Source organism: Ascaphus truei, chromosome 1, assembly GCF_040206685.1.
Source record: "Ascaphus truei isolate aAscTru1 chromosome 1, aAscTru1.hap1, whole genome shotgun sequence".
Taxonomy (NCBI): domain Eukaryota; kingdom Metazoa; phylum Chordata; class Amphibia; order Anura; family Ascaphidae; genus Ascaphus; species Ascaphus truei.
Window position 1 is genome coordinate 341,208,374 of NC_134483.1, and position 16,129 is coordinate 341,224,502.

The 16,129-nt window shown below is 41.4% G+C and overlaps 1 protein-coding gene across 9 annotated transcripts in view; it reads right to left on the reverse strand.

The window, feature by feature from the left end:
- The window catches only part of ANKRD17 (ankyrin repeat domain 17), a 133,130-nt gene that overhangs the window by 98,992 nt on the left and 18,009 nt on the right, over positions 1-16,129 (reverse strand). For 6 of the 9 annotated variants that reach the window (XM_075608143.1, XM_075608133.1, XM_075608190.1 and 3 more), the window contains exon 2: positions 8,232-8,315. The exons of 1 other annotated variant lie outside the window; for it this stretch is intronic. In XM_075608143.1, coding sequence (XP_075464258.1) covers positions 8,232-8,315 — 84 coding nt within the window. Of the gene's footprint in view, positions 1-8,231; positions 8,316-11,994; positions 12,199-16,129 lie in introns of those variants that run through there. 2 more of the 9 variants (XM_075608162.1, XM_075608172.1) reach the window with 2 other exon arrangements.

The following is a 16,129-nucleotide window of genomic DNA, read 5'->3' on the forward strand; positions in this document are numbered from 1 at the left end:
AATACACGTCGCAATAAATGTGTGAATCAGTAGCACATTTTTGTAAAAGTCTGTTAGTGTCAATTTATGAGAAAACTGTGAAGACCACAGTTTATCAAAATTCCTCACACATGCTCATTGTTATGATGGAAAGTGATCCTAAATGTTACCGTCCCGAGTCCCATGGGTACACTGGTACCAGATCCAGTATATAAAGCTATACATGCTATTTTGGCAAATATAACCTCCAAATCAGTAAGACTGCGTAATGTTCTTCAGACCTGAATCCATCAGGGCTGAACACAAAAGATGCACATCTTTGACGAGGCAAAACTACCCTTTGGCATAAAAACACCACAATTAAAGTATATATTTTAGGAAGGTACACAACAAGGAATTGATACATAGGTTACATGTTTCCCCCCTCATTTCATGCATGGCTATATTACTACATGATCACCTCTTCTAAAATAACACCTAAAATGAAGGAGGCAGAACCCTCTTGATTTAAGGGGTATTGCAAGAACAAAAACATTTCAAAATCAACAAAAAGTAAAAGCTTAACATAAAAAAATAAACAAAATACCAAGAGACAGGACACCAATGGTAAATCACAACCCCCCTTTCACATTACCACCGGCTGTAGAGGGGGACAGAATGTCCATGACGTCCTTGAAACGCCAACAAGGGCCCATGGAGTGGCAGCTCGTGACATACCAGATAGATCAAGGTTATTTTTGAAATTCACTTACAAGAATTCTTGTACGGGAGAAAAAAATAAATTAAAAAAAGGCCACTCGGGCGGCTAATATAAAGCTGTGACATCGTGAGAGGACATGGCAGCTTTCCAACTGGGTGACCCAGTAGCCATATTGGTTTTTTTCTTGCAAGTACTTTAAAAGTAAAACAAGCTAAATAATGTCAGCAATTGGAAGCTTTGAGTGCTGCAGTTTAGGATCCTCAATTCTATTTAAGGTTAGAAACACATATATACACATGATTTTCAGGGGAATTTCTGCTTTAATGAAAAAACCCAAAATGACTATGCTCCAGTAAAACAAAACAATGAAGTGCCTTGTACCCCCTTGAACCCAAGAAAACAGAAACCCTCCTGCAGCAACTCTGCAAAGCTAGGGACCCAATAACCCTGCCAGTGCTCTTGGAGTAGCACCGCACTTGCTGCATTCCCACTGGTTACAGTGCACATTAAATATAATGCTGGGCCGTTCACTAGATATTAAACGTTTAGGAAAGTGGGCAACAGGTCCTCGACAAAGCAAATTGTGAACATTTGATTGTGTAATTTCTTTGCCGATAAAGGGTTAATTTGTGACCAAAGTAGGAAAGTGCGAGGTAAAAGGACATTGCTCATCTAGCTCAGGAAGGAAGAAAAAAAAAAATTCCGGGAGAAAACCATTTAATTAATCACCACAAATATTTGTAAAAGTAACGCTTATTTTGTCGAACGCAATACTGCATTTTGTGCCACGAACGGACTTGCAAAATTGTCGTCGATGCCTCATCACTTAACTGCTTTATCGGACAAGAGTTCAGCAATGTACTACAGGGCACATGGTTTACGCAAGTACACGGCAGTTTATAGTAGGGGCTACGGGTCGCCGTCCTACAGAGATTCCTGCACTCTGGTGCAGGAGACCAGAGCGGAAGTGTGGCCGTGAGCGGTTCGCCCTCATTTGCTGAACCGCTCACGTGCCCGTGACGTCAACCCTCGATCGCTGGAAATATCAAAATCATCTTGCTTCCAGCGATCGCAATGGCTGACGTCACGCGGTCGCCGTTGCGCCAACTATGGGCAGCTGCGATGGACATGTACTTGCTACGGCGCTGCAGAACGTCACAGTCGCTGTAGCAAGTACTATAAACTCGGCCAACCGAGTATGCAGACACATTAAAGTGCAAAGAACAGACAGTCCTGTGAATCAAATTTCCTATCCAAAGTCTCCTCTTTCAACCGGCAGATGCCACAATAGGTGGACTATTGCAGGTTTGCTAGAGATCATGTGTACCATAAAAGGAGCCCTCATGATTTTCTAAGGCCTCGGCCATGTTACCTGCTTGCTGGCGGAGGGGCGCTGAGGCGCGCTCCCACTCAGCACTGAGCCCCTACAGCCGCAATTAGAGCGGCTTTAGTAGGGGCTCGTCTACGCTTCCGCAAGCGCGCTGAAGCGTAGTTCTTAGGGAAATTTAAAATTTCCCCGCTTGCCGGAGCGCAGGGCCTGTCACGTGAGCGGTTCGCCCAATGAGGGCGAACCAGCTCCGTGACGTCACTGGCCCGCCCCCTGACGTCGCGCAGGGAAAGCATCCGCAAGCCCAGGGAAAGCACCCGCTTTCTCTGAGCCTCAATGCGCCAGCGGGAAGCTTGGCCGAGGCCCAACACATGCAGGCTGGTTTTAGGCTTCGGGGAGCGGGGAGGAGTGTGGAGTGAAAGCAGGTTAGTGCCTTTCTCTGTGTGTGTGCCTGTCTGTCTGTGTGTGTGTCTGAGTGCGTGCGTGCCTGTGTGTGTGTGTGTGTGTGTGTGTGTGTGTGTGTGTGTGTGTGTGTGTGTGTGTGTGTCTGCCTGTGTGTGTGCGCGTGTGTGCGCGTGTATGAATGAGTGCCTGCGTGTGTATAAACTTACTTTCCAGCTCCAGCCCGAGCCCGTGGAGGGAGGGGGGGGGAGAGTAGCGGGTCCCTCCGCTCAAGCCACGCCCCCCTCCCTGTCAAACCGCCCACCTCCCGCCCACCTCCCGCTCCGGCTCCCGCTCCCTACAGACCGCATATCGCGGTCTGTGTATCTCAGCGCACCGCCTGTCAGCAGTGCGGGTGCGCTGACTCTGGGAGCGGGGCCTTAGCCTTACCCTGAAGATGTATCTGTAATCATTGGTTCACATGTGACACACTACAGAAGCAGATTTATGATGCAGGAAATGCAGCAAGCCAGAGTATAACAGGAGGGTAGGTGTATAGCCTCAATCAGGGAACACCCAGAGGGGAGCAGAGGCCGACAAACAAGACAGCGTTTAACCTTCCCGAAGAAACAGACATATAAGGGGAAGTTCTACTTAGGATGAAAGTCACTGGACGTCCAGCATTGTGACCATGTGATTTCTGCTTTAGCGATCACATGCCCATAGTCAGCTCCTACCCCCTCCCCAACCAATAAGAGTGTTAAGGTGTTGTGTGGACTGTAATTTATTTTGTTATTTTTTAAAATATACTAATGTTGGTTTGTTTCCTCTGGCTAATTCCCTTTTGTCTGAAGCCACATATTAAGCAAGAGTTTGCACAGCCAGCGTTCCCCCTCTCCCCTCCCATTATGTGGCTCTGAAAAGGACAGGGTGAGCAAAGGTTAAAGGAAACACATTCTTAACAATACCCCATTCAAAGAGCAAGAAAAGCTTAATTTGAAAACAAACCAAAGCAACAACTATTTGATCTGAATCTGGAGCATCAGCAAAGGTGAAAACCCAAATTGAAATGACCAAGGGAACCCAGGTAGTGAAAAAAATACAAAGGCGTTATTGAGACATGTAAAAATGTAGCAGTCACAGAGCAGAGTTTCCACCCACGCATTTCACGCCGTTGTGGCGCTTTTCTCAAGCAAAGCTGAAGCTCCAGATAATGCAATTTTCGTGATCACTCTTATCCTGGAAGCATGCGATTGGGGAGGAGGTTTCTGCATTACTGCAGACAAGCGGTCTGGCATCTATATAGCCAGCACGACACTGCCTCGGTCCGGGTCTACACTAGAAGGTAAGACCACTTTATTGTTCCTCCAAGACCCCGGGGAGTTCTCTAACAGACCTCAGATAATCACTTCCCACGTAATATACTTCATTTATACGATTATTCAAGAGCGCACTCCAAAGCGCTCGACAGTATATTCCCTTCAGTTACATGTTTTTTGGTCTGCTAAACCAGACTTTAAGGAAGTCAACAAGAGCACTAAAGCTGCAGTTCAAGCTGCCGTTTAAAAAACAAAACAAAAACACCACATTCAATATGTGCATCAATACAATCTGCACACTGATAAGTGATAAGTTGTCGATCGATCTGTTCTCCTGTGATGGGTCCGTGAAGATTTGGCTCAGAGGTTCATTAAATCTGTCAGTGCAGCAGAAGAGGACCCAAGGTGCAAAGTTCTGTGTGGACAATCATGTGACCAGGCAGTCACTAGATACAATTGGTGCACTGCTAGAGAGATGGCAGGGCTCAAGAGCCAGAGTCTGTTTCAGAAGAGGAAGGGGGTGTGACTTTGTAAATGGTTGCTATAGAAACAAAAATGCTTGCTACATTAGAATACATTCAAAATATTTTTTTTTCCCCTAAAAAAATGCTACAATTATTTTCTCATAGTACAGAACTAATATTTTTTTTAAACATGTAGGATGTTGCTTAAACTGCAGCTTTTAACTTAGGGGTTTTTTTTTTTTTTTTTAACAGTCATTGTCCGTTTAACCAATCTGATTAGCTTATCTAACACTTAAGCATATTCTAATCATATTAGTCAATATGCATAGAAAGGTAGACCAGGACCAGAGACATGTATGCTAATTTAGAACTATAATTTTGTCAGGCACAATTAAGTTCTTGGGATGCGATCAAGTGGAGTTGTGAAAACCATAGTACACTATTTACATTTCTATATGATAAATTTAAAAAAAAAATTCAATTAGTGGACATTTCTATTTTTGCCACAATTTCAGAAAACCTCCAACAGATCAGAGAACTTGCGGAAGCAGTGAAAAAGGTGACCTTCCATATGAATCTCAGTGAGACCAAAGTGATAGTCAATAAATATGTAAACTCGACAAACATCAAAACAAATGGAATAGAACTAGAAGTCAAAGACTATGTCTACCTTGGCCAGTAAGTATCAATGGATGGAAACCTTTTGAATGAAATCAATAGGAGAATGAAGATGAGCTGGAGCGTATTTGGAAGAAACAAGACCATCTTTCAAGGGAACCTTCCACTGTGCCACAAGAAGAAAAATTTGGAGCAATGTAATCCTACCTGTGCTCACGTATGGATGTGAAACTTGGACCCCACATGCAAAGATAATGGAAAAGCTTCAGACCACTTAGTGTTTGGAGTATATGGTGGGTATTAATCAGAGATAGGAAAAAAGAATGAGAGCTTAGAAACAATATCGGTCTGACAACAAAAGGGTGGAAAAAAAATGGCAGTGAGACAATCGCAAGAAGAAATGACCATCGTAGGACAGATATGGTACGTGGCCTTTTGATATCCATGAATCCAGTCAAGAACACGATCAAAAGATGGGAGCATTAAATCAAAAATGATGACGTTGCAATGGTAGTACCTGGCAGATCAACAGGAGGTCTCCATCCTGCAGTGGATCGACATAGGCTGAAGTGGAGGAGGAGATTTCACAACAAACAGGGAATAGAAACTAAAATGTTGTCCAGGCTTTCATAGATGGACACTAATTAGATGCTCTATTAAACACCAATGTATGGTCTGTAACGCTATCTATATTGATAAACATTACTTCTCTCCTTAGTTTTTAATGTTTCTTTCCCCACTTATGATGATAATTTGCTAGGCTTTATTACTTGACCTCTCTGCATCATTTGACACTCTTTGACCACCCTCTTCACATTCTCCATACTCTTGGTATTCGGAACAAAGCTCTATCCTGGATCTCATCCTACCTCTCCCATCGTACTTTCAGTGTCTCTTCTGCTAACACATCCTCCTCCTCTATTGATCTCTCTGTGGGGGTACCCCCGGGCTCTGTAATGGAACCTCTTCTCTTCTCTGTACACACTCTCTCTAGGTGACCTAATAAACATTTTTGGGGTTTAAATATCACCTCTATGCTCACGACACACAAATGTACTTTTCAACACCCGACCTTACACCTGCTGTACAAACCAAAGTTTCTGAATGTGTCTCTGCTATATCATCCTGGATGGCCCTCCGCCGCCTTAAACTCAACATGGCTAAAACAGAGCTCCTCATACTTCCTCCCAAACCTGGCCCTACTACCTCCTTCCACATTACTGTTGGAACTACGATCATTCACCCAGTAGCCCAAGCACGCTGCCTAGGGGTCACATTCGACTCCTCTCTCACATTCAAAACATTTCTAAAACCTGTCGCTTTTTCCTCCGCAATATAACTAAGATACGCCCTTTCCTCTGTTGCTCGATTGCTAAAACTCTGACTCAGGCCCTCATTCTCTCCCGTCTTGATTACTGTAACCTCCTGCTGTCCGGCCTTTCTGCCTCTCACCTGTCTCCCCTACAATCTATCCTAAACGCTGCTGCCATAATCACTCTGATCTTTCCTAAATCTGTCTCAGCATTTCCCCTCATGAAATCCCTCTCCTGGCTTCCGATCAAATCCCGCATCTCACACTCCATTCTTCTCCTCACTTTTAAAGCTTTACACTCTTCTGCCCCTCCTTACATCTCAGCCCTAATTTCTCGTTATGCACCATCCCGAATCCTGCGTTCTTCTCAAGGATGTCTTCTTTATACTCCCTTTGTATCTAAAGCCTTCTCCTGCCTTAAACCTTTATCACTGACTGTCCCACACCTCTGGAATGCCCTTCCCCTCAATACCCGACTAGCACCCTCTCTATCCACCTCTAAGACCCACTTGCTTAAAGAAGCATATGAATAGCACTGTGGATAATACTGGACACATGATACATAAAGCTTGGCCCCCTGAAGAAGCACTTACCAGAACTCCCTCCTACTGTCTCTGTACGTTCTCCCTACCTATCAATTAGATTGTAAGCTCCTCGGAGCAGGGACTCCTCTTCCTTAATGTTACTTTTATGCCTGTAGCACTTAATCCCATGACCTGTTATTTATATTATCTGTTATTTGATTACCACCGTGAAGCGCTATGTACATTAATGGCGCTATATAAAGACATATAATACAATAATGTTGATACAGACAGAGAAAACATTACAAGTTCTGGATTTGGAGGGTGGATGTGGCTCAGGTTAACCGTGAGGAAGAACCTGCTGATAGAAAGGGTAGTGGATTCATGGAGTAGCCTCACAGCAGAGGCTAGTTCATTAATGGAATTCAAAAATGCTTGTGAGAAATAATACAGCACGAGTTCAAGTACTTACGCCCTGCCAATTATCAGCAAACTATGAAAACCAGGATGACCTATTGGTTCACAACAATATTACCATACTGTATTTCTTTATATAGAACTGTACAAATGCAGTACACAATTATAAGAATGCCTTACCTAAGGCAACAAATTCAATATCTTCTTGAGCTAATCTCTTCTTGGGTCAAAAACATAAATGAACTTTAAGTGTAATTGGCACCTGTAAGCATCAAATCATTCAAGTAAAAATGTTACTCTGTAACCCATAAAAATAAACCCCACTGAAATCCTGCTAATAATTTACCTGCACATTAAAAAAAAAAATATATATATATATATATATACACATATATATATATACACATATATATATATATATATATATATATATATATATATATATATATATATATATATATATATATATATATATATATATATATATATATATATATATATATATATATATATATACATACACATATATATATATATCTATATCTATATCTATATATACACACAAAAAAAAGACTAGATAAAGACTATTTTAAAACACTTCTACTGTACTTGTCTTTAATATGATGCCAACTACATTCACTGAACCTATTAAACATGTAACTGCTACTAATAAGTTCACTTTAGTCTAATGAAAGGATACCACTTTAAACCTTTGGTGCTGAGGGTCCAGAACCACCGGCACATCTGGATCATATCGCTCATGGGTGATCACAACCACAACTGTCACACTTGTTGCAATAAACGAGTGAGAAGGGGGCTCAATTTCCATATTTGCAGCTCCATGGCAGCCAACCTTGATCAGGCCCTAGAAAATGACCAGATGCAAATGGCGTACCTGTAAAGGGCCCTGATAAGGTTTCAAAGACTCCCTGAAATTCCTGCCTTTAAAACCTTTAGAAGCAATTTGTTTACAGTTTACATATCACACCCTCCCCCCCTCACACACACACACTATCCATTTCAATGTTTCCTTTACGGATTCTGCATGAAGTCTTCTGTAGCAATTACTTCCGTCTGACCCTTTTTCCTTTGGGTGGTGGCGGGCCTGCACTGAGAAGACCACACTTTTTTACAACGCCATTTAAAAAGCAAGCTTTTGTCTTTTTATAAAATGGACGCTGGGAAGCTACCTGTGGAAGGCCAATCTGCAATGTTGATCTCACGGTTGGTAAATGACCGACATCTTCCAAATCCACGTAGCTGGCCCAAAAAACCTAAAAAATATAAACAATCTAATTGGCTTCCTTAAATAAATAAAAACCGGTGCTCAAAGCTAAAATTATTTTTCCTGTAAAAATGACTTACAAATTGTATTTCTAAGGGTCCTTTGGATGGGGATGTTTGTCATGGAAGTGTTTTAACTGTAGCCCCCGGCCTACTTAGAGAGCATATAAATATTAGGGGGAGGGGCACACACACACAACGAAACCCCACACTTAGCTCATGTCTGCAAACTAACTTTTAAAAAACGATTTAAAAATACTTATTAGTGGTGGCTGATGCCTTTTTTAATCCAAATTTGAAACCTACGTGTATTTTTAAATAGGTTTTTACAGTTGGACTTGGATGAGTTAGACTTCCTCTGCCTACTTTTGTGTCATGTCACTGTATGATCAGCAAGTGCAAGTACAGTACAGTCTGAGTCATCCTCCTCCCCATCCTCTCTATTAGCTCTCTCATAAGGACAGGGTGGGAATAAGGGTAAAGAAAACACTTGATTGGAAATTACTTAATTATGTCAAAAAATTCAAGCAGCCAAGCAAGCCATTAATTTAAAAACATGTTCTAGGAGGGACCACATCTTGAAATGTCACAGGTTATTAGAAGTGAATACCCCGTAAGAAATCTATATAGATATATACATAAATAAATGAGTAAAGATACTATATCCAGCCACTGGAACCAACCATGAATCTCAATACACTGATACGGAATATGGTCAGCTATCAGGCCAGATTTCAACACATCAACACAAATGTATAATGGACACTATTTTGAAGTATTTACGCCATGTATGGCATCAGAATGGGAAAGTGAGATATTCAGCCCTTTGACTTACTGCAGCTCCTGCAGAGGATGAAAAAAGGGTAAAGTCACACTTTCCAGCTCCATTACCAATAATCTAATAGGTGCAATGTAACGATAGACTTCCAGGATCTAAAAGCATTCACATTTAACGTGCACCACTTAAAGAACGACTTGGTTGAAGCGAGAAAGGGAGACACTGAAGAACAAAGCATTCCCGAGAATACAGTATGCTGGGTTTTCTTTCTTCCCAGTTGTCTTCTGATTAAGCACTTAATCTTTTACCAAGCTTTTAAAATCAGACGACTCATCATAAAATGCATAAAGGAGAAAAAGGCATCCATGCGGCTGCTGTGCTAAAACATAAGACAGGAATCACTGTAGAAAGCATTCAGTGGCTTGTTGAACGGTTGCATCAACAGTGAGGCCTGCAAATGTAATACAAGTAGTGGAGCTCCAATAATCGGATCCATGAAATCTGCGAGATGTACTCCAATCCCAGTAGTAACATCAGGAGTTCCTTCCCAGGTTTGGAGTTTCCCTATACATAAGGCAGACAGGATTAGCAATTATAAGAACTTAATTCCAAATATATCATTTAAACCTCATCATGTATGCTGACTTTTGTAGTCATCCTTGTATTTTCCACCTTACCAGAGAGGGGACTGACTAGGAGAGCAATGTCTGAAGCACAAATCCCGACTATACGCACCAGATCTCTCAGCCCTTTGGCCCACTAGAATGTGAAATCTGCCACCAACCTGATGTTAATGACCTTTACCTACATAGGACAATTGCATTGATCTTCATGGGGTCACCACACACCAATAGCAGGTTATTACATTCTAGGAGGGTGTTCCAGCACACTACACACACAAATAAAAAAGTGAGGGGAAACAAAGCAGAAGCAGCAGCATCAGAAGCTTTACAAGGCCTATAAATATTTATGCATACTTTGTATTTCTTTCAAGAGAAGATGGTTATTCTCAGGAGGGAAGCGATCTCCAACATACAGTATGCAATGCTGCTTTGCAACAGGAAATGAAATGGGCTGAAAAGGCCATGGTTAACAAGAAGTGCAATAATGCATTCCTGTACGGCAGTGCCTGCATGCATGACACTGTAAATCGAAGTTAGTCATGGAAGATCGTAGAATGTAGTCTACGTTTTAATGAACAACTTTATCATGCTTTGCCCAAGGTCACACTCAGCAGACGCTGGATGCCAAATGAAGTTCTCTCAAATCTGATCAGTGCCTTCACCATCAGACTAATTCTTTAAGTCACAGAAAGAAAAGAAAAAACATCTGCTTGTGGATTTCAAGCACATACGAGACAGCTGGACAGAACTTCTTTTCAATGGTCTTAATTAGTTGCACCGCACCTGCCCAGACGTTTACTTGGAGCATCTAGAAGGGAAAGAAGGAGCATCGCTGACAATTCAGGCCTCTTGAAAGTTCAAAGCTCTGCTCAAGAACCTTAAACTGATATAACTACAAGCGCTGCTTCTAATGGTTAGATGAACACCTGCCCTGAGAAAAAACTAACTGACCAAAAATGGAAGAAAAAGCAAGCGTACATTGAGATCCAGAGCGGGGATTTAAGAAAAAGCAATACGGTCACATGGCGATAAGATAGGTGATCCATTCTCTTCTTGTAGTACAGCTAAAAGCTGGAAGATTCTTACTGCAATGTCAGCTTTAGACACAGAGGGACAACAGAAACCGCTCATTGATCATGCAGCACTGTATAATGCGTAGTTGAAGTTCTCCCACCCCCATTCAGTAGCATTAACTTAAAAAAAATCGTATACAAAAAAAATATATATATATCTGAAGTGTTATGTTCAGGGTAGTGGCTCCTGAAAAATACAAATATATAAATATATAAATAATTGGTGTATAAAACGTGGGGGATTGATGCAAATATCAGGCACATCACTAAAGCAGGGAACTCAACCAAAAGGTGCATTTAATTTGCCCCTCCCCCAGCAAGCATCTGTTAAGTGCTGTACATGTGTTTCACCAACACTAAAATACAAATATGAAGGGAGATTTATACTAAAAAGTTAAACAAAGGTAGCATGAATGTGCTAAAACGGCTTGCTTATTCATGCAAGTCCTGAACTGTATGTTCATTACCATATTTAAAAACAAACTACGTTTAACTCCATATATACATTTATATGTATATATACACCCATACATCTACAATTACACACACATACATGATGTGTTTATATAAATACACATCCCATATACACAGAAACAAATACAGGTCTATAGAGAGCGAGAGATAACGTTCTGTAGTTAAACAGGTGATATATATATTTAATACACATACACACCAAAAATAAACCAACTTTCAATACACAACTTTGTTGGGTTGGTTTGCGAACAGTCTTATTTTATTAGATGTAAGCAATCTAGCGCGAAAACAGCTCTGAAATTATTTGAAAGGAATCCGAAATGCAGAAGCAAAACAATATGAAGCAGTTTTGATTGTTTAAAGTGCGAGGAGAGCTTTAGGCCTTTTTATATAAACCAATTGTGCAAGCCATACGATACTAAACCCAGGAGAAAGCTGCTTTGCAGACCCCACCTTCTAATGAGTTAATCTAAAGGTCACAGGCGCGCATGCATTTTATGTAATCCAAGGCCCTTTCTTTCCTTGTGTAACCAGCTACAAAACACACACACACAATTCAACCTCAGCAGCTAACACTGACCATATTCACAAGGAAATAGCATAGGAGATCTAGCTAATCTTCAAGCCTCCCCCTCTCCACATTATCCAGAAATCCTACCCACCCCCCTCCCGTTTGGGTCTGCAGCCTTCGCTCAGGCAGCTGCAACGACTGTATCTGTACCTCCAGGATGTCTTCTAAAACATATGCTTCCATTTCGGCTGCCGTCTCCACCATGATTTCTCAAACAGCCATGTCTCTTGCTGCACTGTGATTAGATCCGTGCCAGCAGGAGCACTCCTCTGTCAGCCAGCGAAGGAACAGGAAATGGAAGGTTCTATTCTCGCCCTGAGCAGCCCTGCAGTTTCAGAGCAGGCCTCTACCAACACGCAGGGGTGACTCACGCAATCTGCTTTTAAAGTCACAGGCTCTGTTTTTCCTTCCCTTTCTATTCCACCTACAGCAGAAAGCTGCTGACGTAACCCAGCTTTAAAGGACGGCGTTTCCAACTGTTAAATCCCATGGCTGCATTGCTTTATAGTTTAGTGGGCACCAGCCTTATCAATTGTTAAAGCCCTTAGAAAACAAAAAGGTGAATTATGAAATATCCAGCTCCTGCAGATTCAAGCACTTCAAAAGGCAATGACGTTACCACTTGGTTACTCCTCCCTTGAAATTATAACCCATGCTGCTAGATTTAAAAAAAGTGTTTAAAGAAACCTATTTTTTTTCCCAACAGAAATATATAAGATCTGCAAAATAAATGATTTTTAGAAATTAGGGCGACGAAAGAAAAGTCAATAGAAATGATACAAAGATTTTTTTAAATGTACTTTAATATTTCTAGTATTTCTTTCTATTCATGGGGGATTGTATCTGTGCTTTATTATAATAACAATGTGAATCTTACCACAAATCCCATTAACTGCTTTTTATTTCTGAAACCCCTGCGCTTTTGTAGGGTTTCACATTTCGGAGGAGCCATCTAAAATCAAAGCTTTGGACCAGGAATAGCCAATCCAGTCCTCAAGAGCTACCAACATGTCAGGTTTTCAGGTTTGCAGTAGAGGACTGAGCCACCTGTACTGAAGCAGGGATATCCTGAAAACCTGGCTTGTTGGTAACTCAACCCCTACTTTGGACTAACAGTAAAAGAATGCTCACACTTTTCTATAACGTAGAGTTAAATAATCAATATATTCAACAAGCTAAACACAAATGCAGACTTCATATCTCTCTCCAATTTATATGATGAGGTATATTGTGATATTCTGTACTATCACTGCCAGTGAGTCCTATGGAAAACCCTGTGGCCCAGTGTTGCCCCACAGATAAGACACTATAACCCAATATAACAAAGTCATTCCTTACTTTCTTTAGATGTATATTACAAGGGGAAATAAAAGTAGCTGCCTTCTTCCTGGTGCCGCCGAGCACAGTGTAAAAGAAAATGGGAACAGAGGAATCACAACCGACAGCACACCTTCTAGGTGGCTCTCTCTTGATACACACGAAAATTGTGGCCATCATTTCTTTCAACTCTATGGTACTATAGCAACCATTTATATTTACATTTACAATCTTTACAGAAAAAGATTTCTTACATTTCTAGTTCACGGAGGGGGGAGGGGCTCAAAGAGCATTGGACTGTGAAATCAGGAGACCCTACCCACATTGAAACACAACTGTACCATCTCCTGTTCGGGCAAAGATTCATTGTCCTTGTGCAATACAGCTGATGTTACATAATAATCAGCATTAAAAAACAAATTGGCAGCAAAGATTAAACAAAATTAGTAATGTTTGGTTAGGATGATCATGCACGTTCCCAGCAGTGCAATTTGATACACTTGTTTGTGATAATGTGTTGCCAATATTCCCAGTAGTTTGAGCTGTAAACTATAATAGACAATGTTACCTTCGTAATATAAGAATACATTGTAGCTGCTGAGTTACATTGACTGAAGGATTGATTTGAAACTGAAAGGCCGCCATTTAGTGAACCCTGGCAAACAGGATTTTGTTGATCGATCGCGGGAGCTTGGGTAGTTTTCAATGAAGTTAATCAAATGCTACATATATTAAAATAACAATTTTTTTTAAAGCAGGTTCCCTCTTTAAGATCAGATACATAGCCTATTTCTAAAGTCACAATACGCGCGGCTCGATACATTAAAAACAAAAAACCCGTTGACACCCCTTGAAATTGCTGTTCCTGCTCTTGTATCCTTTTTTGATAGCTTCCTGTCACTTTCCATTAAAAGACTTGAAAAACACTGTTCCAGGGATAATAAAATGCTCATCATTGACTCCCGTAGAAATAATTTAAGAAAATAAAATAGAAAAGATCAGTAATTCCATCATATCTGAAACCAGGAGAAATGAAACCAAGCGCTAGGCTAGGGACACACGGCATCACAGAATACACTGTGGGTGCATTTAAGAGATTATCACGCTTATATTTAATTACTGGGTGAAAATTGCAGGAATAATTAAGTTTCAATCAACAAAAAACTGGGCATGCTAAATTCAGAAATGTCAATGTACCCATCATTTGGATAACGCTACTTTGAACCAGAGCTTTGGCTTAAACCATTGACGAGGTAAAGACATTTGCCCTGTTTTAGAGTATTAACCAAAAATTACCGATTATATTTTAATACAGGACCATAGATTTCAATTTGTAATGCCGAGCCACAGACCGTTACTAGAAATGCACCATGATCACATACAACACTCCACATTTTAAATTTGAACATACAAAAATAGTTTGAATGTTAAAGTAAACTGTACTGAAGACTCGTCTCCGCTCCATTATGGACATTTCCTTACTTACTGTAAGCGCATCTGTTTTTACTACGAAAGCAGTAAAGCAAAAACATTTCACAAAAGACTGAGGTTTGTAAAATATAAGTTTTCCACGACTGTGTTGCAGTTACCACTAAATAACAAAAGCAACAAAATTGCCTCCCTAAGGCCTCGTTCAGGGTGCCAGAGGTAGGAATTGGAGGGCATGCGTTCGCGTGTGCGAGCGGCAGTCTGCTGGGCGATGTGTGTACATCCTCCCCAGCAGACTTTTTCAGGAGTTGAGGAGGCGGGGGAGGGGGCGGGGCTACAAACAGCAGCTTAGGTATCCAAGTTGCAGTCATGAAATCATTCTCAAGAATGATTTCATTGGCTGCCGAGGTCCAGGTGACGCTGCTGCAGCTTCAAAAAACGACTTGGGTTGTTTATTGAAACTGTAGACAGCGTCAACTCCGTACTTCAGAGACAGGGCAGCTGCTACCCCGACAACCACAATTCAATTTGAAAACATTGTGTCGGACGGCCGCACGCACGTCAGCACGCCCTCCCTCCGAAGCCTGCACCCTGAACGAGGCCTAAGGCCTCGGATATAGTACAGGAGCATCATACGCGCGCCTGTACTAGAAGCAATTCGTGGCCTGTAGGTTTGTGCGACTGGGGGGTGGCGAGGGCATGCCCGTGACGTCACCTGAGCGGTTTGCCCTCATTGGCTGAACCACGTACGTGTCCCGGCTGTCGCGCAACAAAAAAGTGTCTTGCCAAAAAAAATCGTCCGCCTTGTTGCTCTCGCGCGCTCTATGGACGTCCTCATTGAAGTACGGCCTTTTCATTGCGTCGCACAGAGTATGGACACGGCCTTAAGACTAACAATGGTAGGCTAGAAGTAAGTAACACCTTTCGGCCTTCAGTAGTGTCTTAGCCAATTACCAGCTTCACAACCAATCTCTGAGCGAGCGGACTTTTGGTTAGCCATCGTGCAGGAAGTCTCATCAAAGGCTCCAATAGTCTTTAGGATTAAAATGACACTCCTACAACACTATTAATATACATGCTGTGTCGTAATAAATGAAGGGAATTGAATTGCCTCACTACAACTACACACCAAATACCGGTACTGTAACTATTTTGGTTGTGTTGGTGTGATGATCTGCAAACATTTTGATGCTTTTATATTGATTCGAACTTCTGGGAAAGTAACGAGAAGAGAAATCTGATCACTTTTCAGGATTTAATTCAAGAGTTGAATGTTTTTAATTAATTTGGTAAATAAATTATACATTAAACAATTACAGCAGAAATTCATGCTGCAATTCTTTTCCCCCCAATTTTTATTGTTAAATGGAAGACAAATTTTTTATAGTTTTAAAATGGCAGCAATTAGGAAACTTCCAGTAAGCCAATGCTATCTTTGTTTATAATCGGCTCAGAGGCAGGAAAAAGCTCAACGTGCATCTTGGAAGTTGGCAAATGTCCCCTTTACAACCAACAGTGTTTTCTGTAGAATATGCACATT